The sequence below is a fragment of the Helobdella robusta genome (assembly GCF_000326865.2).
Source record: "Helobdella robusta unplaced genomic scaffold HELROscaffold_102, whole genome shotgun sequence".
NCBI classification, from domain to species: Eukaryota; Metazoa; Annelida; class Clitellata; order Rhynchobdellida; family Glossiphoniidae; genus Helobdella; species Helobdella robusta.
In genome coordinates this window covers 337,263-347,281 of record NW_008703580.1, presented here as the reverse complement: position 1 = coordinate 347,281, position 10,019 = coordinate 337,263, and the positions used below count along the sequence as shown (strand labels likewise).

Below are 10,019 nucleotides of genomic sequence, written 5' to 3'. Positions count from 1 at the left end.
ATATAGAGTTATATAGAGTTATATAGAGTTATATAGAGTTATATAGAGTTATATAGAGTTATATAGAGTTATATAGAGTTATATAGAGTTATATAGAGTTATATAGAGTTATATAGAGTTATATAGAGTTATATAGAGTTATATAGAGTTATATAGAGTTATATAGAGTTATATAGAGTTATATAGAGTTATATAGAGTTATATAGAGTTATATAGAGTTATATAGAGTTATATAGAGTTATATAGAGTTATATAGAGTTATATAGAGTTATATAGAGTTATATAGAGTTATATAGAGTTATATAGAGTTATATAGAGTTATATAGAGTTATATAGAGTTATATAGAGTTATATAGAGTTATATAGAGTTATATAGAGTTATATAGAGTTATATAGAGTTATATAGAGTTATATAGAGTTATATAGAGTTATATAGAGTTATATAGAGTTATATAGAGTTATATAGAGTTATATAGAGTTATATAGAGTTATATAGAGCATAAATCCTATATAGATACCTTTCTTGGCTCTTTTTTTCTCTTTTCTTTGCCGACCGGTCGGTTTCTTTGCGGTTATTTTCATTTAAATTGAATAAATAAGATTTTTCCATTCATTTAGGTTTTTTCAGGTTCATTCATCCAGGTTGAAGCTTCCAGAGGAGTTCATCGGGAACGATCAGACTGGTTGTGATGTCATGCTACGTTCATTCATTCATTCTGTGGCAAAGAATGCACGACTGGCTGGGGTAGGTTTCTTTTCGGTTCCTTTTTTGCCAGTTGACTGGCTTTTCCGGCGGGTTTCACCGCGGCTCGTCTTTCTATTTTCATTTAAATTAATCAAATAAATAAGATTTTTCCATTTCATCCAATTCATTCAGGTTAAAGCTTCCAAAGGAATTCATCGTGGAAGATGTCAGGCTACGTTCGTTCATCCAGTGGCAATGAATACATGCCTGGCTGGGATTTGTTTTATTTTTTTTCTCTGTAATTTAACATTAAGTAAGAATGCTCACACGCACACGCACACGCACATACACACAGTTTCATTAAGTAGCTATATAGGTAGGTTAGATAGGCATAATTTTAACTGTAGGTAGGATAGATAGGAAGTATCCAACACTAATGTAGTTGAATAGGTAGGCGCGTAAGTTTATCTCTTCTATTTTTTCTTGCACCCACATTACACGAATCAGCGTATTACACACAAATACATTCATAAACATATATTAGTGTTTGAGCGTAATTTTATTTTCATTACACATTCTAATTTATTATTACTAAGGTTGAGAGTAATTTAATTTCATAGGTAGTTAAGGGCTATAATGTAATTCTAGGAACAATCTTGTAATGTAAATTAAAACGCTGTAAGTGTATCGATAGGTAAGTTAATTATTAAGTTTTACATTATTATTATTAGGTTGGAGCCCAAGGCATTACGTAGGTGGTGGGGTGGGTGCCGAAAGGCCAATGAATTGGGCTCTTGAGTTTTGTAATTTTAGGTAAGCTTGGACCGTAATGTAATGTATAGGTAAGTTAAGGCTACGTTGTAACACACTCATTAATGGATTTAGAGTTTAAGTTGTATATTATTATTACTAAGTTGGAGCCCAAGGCATTACGTAGGTGGTGGGGTGGGTGCCGAAAGGCCAATGAATTGGGCTCTTGAGTTTTTTTGTAATTTTGGGTAAGATAGGGCTTAATTGTAATGAATAGGTAAGTTGAGGGTACGATAGCCGATAGACTCTGAATTTCGAAGTCTGTTGTCAGAGGTAAGCCTTGGTGGCCAGTGGTGTACCGGCAATGGTTTACTATCCGGACGGCAATGGTTTACTATCTGCACGGTAATGATTTACCAAGCGGCACGGCCATAGTCTACTACCCGCACGGCTTCCGGACGGCAAATGGTTTACTATCCGCTCGGCAATAGTCTACTATCCGCACGGCAATGGTTTTCTATCCGGTGCCCTGGCTGTCGGTGAACCTCTGTGCAAGGAGGGAGAATGAAGGGGGACTTTCGACTATCGTACCATTAACAATTTAATAAAGATTAGTTAAGGTAATTGAATAGGTAGATAGGATTATTTTTATTATGCAATTTGAGATGCAGGCACCGCTAAGCTTTCTGATGAGAATCTACTCTTTTTCTATCTTTCTTCATCAACACGGGCTGTGTTTCAACAATAATCTCGAGGAGGACTGGCACCAGTTTTCGAGGACAACGTAGGAACCGGACCGCATTCAACATTCTGCCTTTGTCGAATGGACGACGGTAAGTTTTTTTTACATTTCACTCACTTTGTTGTTTTAAAATTTTATTTATTTGACATTATTTTTATTTTATAATTCAATTTTTTTGCTTCTAAGATTCTAACATTCATTTACTACTATGCAAATAAAAAAAAATTTGTTTACAGAAGGATGAGAGGTGGGCAGTGGTGGGCGTCAGCACGTTTCAGATGATGGTCTCATGATGATGGTGGTGTAGGAAGAATCAGCTCGTTGGCTGTCGACTGACACTCTGAAGTTCGGATGACATCTTGTGTGCCGACCAGATGATGGTGGTCGGTGCATTGGAGAGTACAGTAACGACGATTTTTGAAGTAAGCTTTAGTTTCGTTTTTTTATTTTTCTCATTCATTCATTTCCTCACTCAATCTTTCAAATTATTCAATTGATCAATTATATTTATTCTTTGATTGATTAATTCATTCATTCGTTCACTTTATCAATTAACCAATCATTTGTTCCTTTGTTCCTTTGTTCGAACATTTATTTACTACAACGTTAATACAAAATTTTGTCTACAGAATGATGAGAGGTGGGCAGTGGTGGGAGTCAGCACGTTTCAGATGGTGTTCTCATGATGGTGGTGGTGTAGGAAGAATCAGCTCGTTGGCTGTTCGACTGAAACTCTGAAGTTCGCATGACATCTTGTGCCGACCAGATGGTGATGGTCGCTGCAATGGAGAGTACAGTAACGACGATTTGTGAAGTAAGGTTTAGTCTTGTTATTTTATTTTTATCATTCATTCATTCGTTCATCTTATCACTCAATCTTTTAAATTATTCTTACATTAATTGATTCGTTAATTCATTTTATTCATTCGTTGAATCATTGATTGATTAATTCATTCATTTATTCACTCAATCATTCAACCAATCATTCAGTTAATCATTGATTCGTTCGTTCCTTTGTTCCTTGATTTACGACTACGCTAATAAAAAAACTTGTCTACACCATGATGAGAGGTGGGCTGTGGTGGGCGTCAGCACGTTTCAGATGGTGGTCTCATGATGATCACGATGACAATTCGAAGATAACAACAACGACGATTTTTTGTGGGATTGTAGTTGATTGTTATCTCAAAAAGATAAGTTGCCAATTGCTTTTTTCAATTTTAGTGTTTTTCAGTATTTTACTTAACAAAATTAATTTTTTTTTCAGATTTTGTGTTTTTCAGTATCCGGTCAAATTCACGATGCGTGTCAGATGATGGTCGGTGCAATGGAGGTTCGTCCGTAGTGAAGAAGTTTCTGGAGAGTACACACGCGCACAATTACACACACACACATCAATACAACACACACATGCACAACATCCATTATTCGGTGTCGTTGTTGTTATGTTTCTCTTCAACTTTTCTATTTTCTTTACCGGACTTTAATTTAATTCGTAGGTAAGTTAGGGATTGAGATGAGTTGGACAATCGTAGGTAGGCTAGGGCTTAACATCAGTTAAAAAGTTTCTAACAAAAAAAAAATTTAAAAAAATAAATTATACAAAAAAGGCAAATTAAAAACGTTAAAATATACAAAATACAATACCTGAAACATGTAAAATCCCTAAAACTTAGAAATATAAATTTGTAGGTAGGTGAGATGAGTTAATAACTATAGGTAAGCTAGGGCCCTGAGAGTAATTTTATTATAGGTAGGTGACTGACTACTATTCTTACGAATTTTTACTGATGTGTTTGTTTTTGCTTCACAACACCACACCAACAAAACGTAATAAATTTTTTTTCGTCGTCGCCTTAAATTTTACTTTTTATGTTTTTATATCTGTTTGTTTACAATAAATTCAGTATCTATATTTTATTTATTTTTTTTTTTATAAAAACAAACCTCAAAAAAGCAATGTTAAACTTCTTTTTCAGACAACTTTATTCAATATTATAATTCTCCGTAAATTCAAAATTGACGATGATGATGATAGTGCCAGTAATGATGATGATGGTAATGATGTTGGCGATGATGATGATGATGCTGATAAAGTGGTTGGTGGTGATGATGACGATGATGTTCCCGCTAAAGAATGATGATAAGGATGATGGTTGTGGCGATGAACGACGATAAAAAGCAAAATATTAAAACAAAGAATAAAAAAAAACAATGAAACGATGACTTCTTTTACTTTGCTAATAATAATAATAATAATAATAAACAACAACAATAATAATAAAAATAACAACAATAATAATAATAATCGTCTGATTGTGGTTATATGAAAAAAAGATTTATCAAATTATAATTAGTTACAATCATAATGTGAAATCAACTCTTTCCCTCTCTCTCTCTCTTTCTCTCTCTCTCTCTCTCTCTCTCTCTCTATGTATATATATATATATATATATAATATAAAAAATTACCCTGAAAATGTATGAATACATATATATATATACACATTTATGTATGAAGTCTTAAATTTCAAAAAAATTGTCTGTCTGTTTGTTTGTTTGTATGTTTGTTTGTATGTTTGTTTGTATGTTTGTTTGTATGTTTGTTTGTATGTATGTATGTTCGTACATTAATCTTCATTCATTAATTTATTCATTCATTCATTCTTTTATTTGGCCATACTAACATTAATTCATTCAATCATTGGTTAGTTTATTTAATGATTCGTTCATTCATTCATTCATCCATCCATCCATCCATCCATTCATTTATTCGTTGTTGTTTCAAACGATTTTTAAAATTATAACTTGTGTCGGTTGTAAATCTTGTTGTTGTTGTTGTTGTTGAGGTTGTTGTTGTTGAGGTTGTTGTTGTTGGTGTCCTCGGTGATTTTGTTGCAGCTGATGTTGATTATCATTCTTTAGAACTGTCGCTTTAACGTTAAATGTTGTCGATGGTGCCGCCGCTGATGATGATGATGATACCGGAACTGATGATGATGATGTTGTTACCGGAACGGATGATGATGATACCGGATCTGATGATGATGATGATGATGATGATGTTACCTGAACTGATGATAATGATGATGTTACTGGAGCTGATGATGATGATGATGATAATGATGCTACCGGAACTGATGACGATGATGTTGCAGCTACAGATTTTGTTACTCTTGATCTAAGTTTCAGTGACGATGAAGACGACGACGACGATGATGATGAGGTTTTCACTGGTTTTGATGATGATGACGATGATGATGATGATGATGATGATGATAATAGTGATGATGTTCTCGATCTGAGTTCCATGGACAGTGGTGATGACGATGCAGATGATGACACGTAATAAGAGTTAGCAGTAATAGTAGTAGTAGAAGTAGCAGCAGCAGTAGAAGTAGCAGCAGTAGTAGTAGTAGAAGTAGCAGCAGCAGTAGAAGTAGCAGCAGTAGTAGTAGTAGAAGTAGCAGCAGCAGTAGAAGTAGCAGCAGCAGTAGTAGTAGAAGTAGCAGCAGCAGTAGAAGTAGCAGCAGTAGTAGTAGTAGAAGTAGCAGCAGCAGCAGCAGCAGTAGTAGTAGTAGTAGTATCAGTAGTAGCAGTAGAAGCCATATTTAGTTGAGAAGTTAATGGATAAGACGATACAGTTGTTGATGTAGTTGTAGTAGCAGTAGTAGTAGCAGCAGCAGCAGTAGTAGTAGAAGTAGTAGTAGTAGTAGAGGCAACTGTAATAGCAGCAGCAGTAGTAGTAGTAAAAGTATTCATACCCGGTTCAGAAGTTAATAAATTAAATGGCATCAATGATGTTGTCTTCGGCGATGTTGTGATAGAAGATGTACTGCTACTATTTTTAGTAGTAGTAGTTTTAGTAGTAGTAGTAGTAGTAGTAGTAGTAGTAGCAGTAGTAGTAGTAGTAGCAGCAGTAGTAGTAGTAGTAGCGGAAGAAGTAGTAGTAGTAGTAGCAGTAGCATTCAATTCAGAAATGAATAATTGGCAGTGAAGTAGTGACGACGATGTTGTTGTTGATGTTGTTGTTGTTGACGACGATAATGATGATGTATTTGATGTTGTTGCTGTCATTATTTCGATAGATTCACAATCTGTGTCATCATCATCATCACCGTTCATCCATTCATTATTACTGCTAATAATAGCAGTAGTAGTAGTAGCAGCATTAGCAGTAGTAGTAGTAGTAGTAGTGGAAGTAGTAGTAGAAGTAGTAGCAGTAGTAGTAGCGGTAGCGGTAGTAGTAGTAGTAGTAGTAGTAGTAGTAGTAGCAGTTGTAGTAGTAGCATCAACAGAATTGTCTTCTTTTAATATTGGATCACATTTTTCTAACTGTAGTTTCACTGACTTCTCGTTCACCATCATCATCATCATCATCATCTTGTTATTATTATTATTGTTGTTGTTGTTGTTGTTATAATTATTATTACTGTAGTGTTTGTTGTTAATGTTAGAGATAGATTTAATGCTGTACATAAATGGCAATGATGCAGACGACGACGACGATGTTGTTGTTGTTGTTGGTGATGATGATGATGGTGATGATGATGATGATGACGGTAATGATGATGATGATGAAGGTAGTGATGATGATGATGTCCCGCAACTTCTGACCGAGTGAAAATTATCGAATACCAAGTTGGTCAGAACAATTTTTAAATCTCTAGACGGCATGGTTGTTGTTGATGATGATTTTGTTGTTGTTGTTGATATTGTTGTTGTTGCTGATGTTGTTGATGTTGATGCTGTTGTTGTTGATATTGTTGAAGTTATTGTTGTTGTTGATGTTGTTGTTGAAGTTGTTGTTGTTGTTGCCAATGTCTTTGTTGGTGTTGTAGACGAAATTTTTGTTGATGATGCTATTGTTGTTGTTGTCGTCGTCAATGGTATAACTGTTGATGTTGTTGATGATATAAGAGTTGTTGCTGCTTCTGATGACGATGTTGTTGTTGTTGTCATAGTTGATGTTGTTGTTGGTAATATAACTGTTGTTGTTGTTGCTACTGCTGTTGTTGTTGTTGACGGTATAACTGTTGTTGTTGTTGTAGTTGATGTTGTCAATGGAATAAATGTCATTGCTGATGTTGTTGTTGATGTTGTTGTTGGTAATATAAACGTTGTTGTTGCAGCTGATGTTGTTGATAATATAACTCTTGTTGTTGTTAGTGTTGTTGTTGTTGTTGTCGTTGATGATGGTATAACTGTTGTTGTTGATGTTGTTGTTGCAGATGTTGCTGACGGTGTAACTGTTGTTGCTGATATTGTTGTCGATGCTGCTAATGATGTTGTTGCTTTGTTGTCATTAATAACATTATCATCAATACCATTATTATTATTATCATAATTTGTTAAATCATCTTTTTCATCATCATCATCATCATCATCATCATCATCATCATCATTGTTATTGTTGTTGTTAGCGATGACGTCATCATTGTTGTTGTTTTTGTTGTTGCTTGGTATTTTAAAACTATCTACTGAGCCAAAATAATCTTCAACAATAGTTGATACAACCGGTGGTACTGATGATGATGGTGGTGGTGGTGATGATGATGTTGTTGTGGCTAATGATGATGATGTTGTTGTGGCTAATGATGATGATGATGGTGATGATGTAGCTAATAATGACGATGAAGATGGTGGTGGTGGTAATGATGATGTTGTTATTATAGCTACTAATGATGATAATGACGATGATGATGACGATATTACTGCTGGTGTTGTTGCTGATGTTGTCGTTGTTGATGATGGTATTGATGATGATGATGACGACGATGGTAATAATGTTGCATGTGATAATGATGATGATGATGTTGTTGTTGATATAGCTGATAATGATGATGATGGTGATGATGATGTTACAGCTGATGATGGTGATGATGATGATGCAGCTACTGATGATGATAATGATGCAGTTACTGATGATAATGATGACATAAGTTCATAATTTTGTTGATATAATTGTTCTTGTTGTTGTAGCGAAAATTGATCGAAATATTGTTGGTACACAAACTGTAGAAAGATCAAATGTTGCTCTAGAAGAGATTGATTAACTTGTTGCTGTTGTATTTGTTGCAATTGTTGTTGTTGATGTTGTAGTTGTTGTTGATGTTGTTGTTGGTAATGTTGTACTAGATGACCCACAATAGCATTGTCTGTTTGATTGTTGTTGATGTTAATGTTATCATTATTATTATTGATCGTGTTGTTGTAATGTTGTTGCTGTTGTTGTAATTGTTGTTGTTGATGTTGTTGTAGTAATTGTTGTTGATGTTGTTGTTGTAATTTTTGTTGTTGTTGTTGTTGATGTTGTTGTTTTTGAAGGTAATTATCAACCTGCTGGCGTAGTTGTCGCTGAAAGCTTGAAAATCTGGACGATTTCTGGCCACAACAGCATGCTGATGTTGTTGTTAATGTTGTTGTTGATGTTGATGTTGTTGTTGTTGTTGATGTTGTTGTTAATGTTGATGTTGTTGTTTTAACTGAATTTCTAAACAGATCATGAAATGCCGGTGGGGACTGTGGTTTTATTTCTGTGAATAAGCATTACATTAAAGGTTAAAGGTCATTTACAAACATTACATTAAAGATTATTTACAAACATTACAGGAAAGGTTACATTACATTACATTACAAACATTACACATAATCAAGAAATTTGTCCAACCAACCAATTACAGCTGACACATTCAAACAACCGGCCAATGACAACCCACGCACATCCAGCCAATCAGAGACCACACATTCAAACAACCGGCCAATGAAATGCACTGACCTCTGATGCACAAATAGTCGAGAAACTTTGCGGTGTCTGCCTTTCTACCTGCCAACAACATTTTCCTGTTATATTTTCTTTTCGGTTTCGACATCAAATTATTATTATTATAAGCATTATCGGCAAACTTTCTCTGACTTTTATTATTATTATTGTTGTTATTATTATTATTGTTATTATTATTATTGTTAATGTTATTGTTGTTGTTATTATTGTTATTATTTTTTAAAGATAGGCTAAGAGCCCTTTCAATATCTCGAAGTTCTCGCCAGGACAAATTATCATAATTATTATTATTATTTTTATTATTACTTCTTTTACTGTAATTCATATTTTTATTATTGCTATTATTATTATTATTGTTATATTTGAAATTATTATTGTCGATTAGTTTAGTATCAATTCTTAACTTCTTCGCAGGAGTCTCGCTCCAGATATCATCATCATCGTCATCATCATCATCATCGTCATCATCGCAATCCTCTTCCTCATCAACATCATAACCATTATTATTATTATTATTATTATTATTATTATTATTATTATTATTATTATTATTGGCAGTATAAATAGTAGAAGTAGTGTGAGTGGTCTTTGTTAAATTATCCCCAGCTGACCTCAACCTGTATTTAGTTAACTTATTTTTATTGATATTATTATTATTGTTACTATTGTTATTGTTATTACTACCCTTTACATATTTGTGATTTCTAACGACAACGCCAATCGGCTCTCCATACTTTATAGCGCATGTTATATTATTCCGAGTTGCTGTCGTTGTTGTCGAAGATTTTCTTGGTTTAGTCGATGTTGTTGTAGTTGTTGTTGAGGATTTTGTTGGTTCAGTTGTTGTTGTTAATGTTGTTGGCAATTTTGAAATGGCAGTAGTTGTTGCAATAGGAAGTAGTAGTGCCGATGTCATGTGAGGCAGTATTGTTGGAGTCATCGGTGTTGTTGTCATTGTTGCATAATTTATGTCGTTGATGTTTTTGTTGTTGTTGTTATCGAGTTTTAGCCTTTTTCTGGGTCTTGCATCATCTTCATCATCACTACCATCATCATCAT

General features: G+C 34.0%; 1 protein-coding gene across 1 annotated transcript; it reads right to left on the bottom strand.

Annotated features, from left to right (window-relative positions):
- Positions 1-6,842: 6,842 nt before the first annotated feature.
- Positions 6,843-9,915, bottom strand: HELRODRAFT_183267 (hypothetical protein; the record flags this gene model as incomplete). The annotated part of the gene is made up of 3 exons (XM_009012296.1): positions 6,843-7,455; positions 8,516-8,577; positions 8,878-9,915. The coding sequence occupies 3 exons, from the start codon at positions 9,913-9,915 to the stop codon at positions 6,843-6,845; spliced, it is 1,713 nt and encodes a 570-aa protein (XP_009010544.1).
- Between the last annotated feature and the right edge of the window lie 104 nt (positions 9,916-10,019).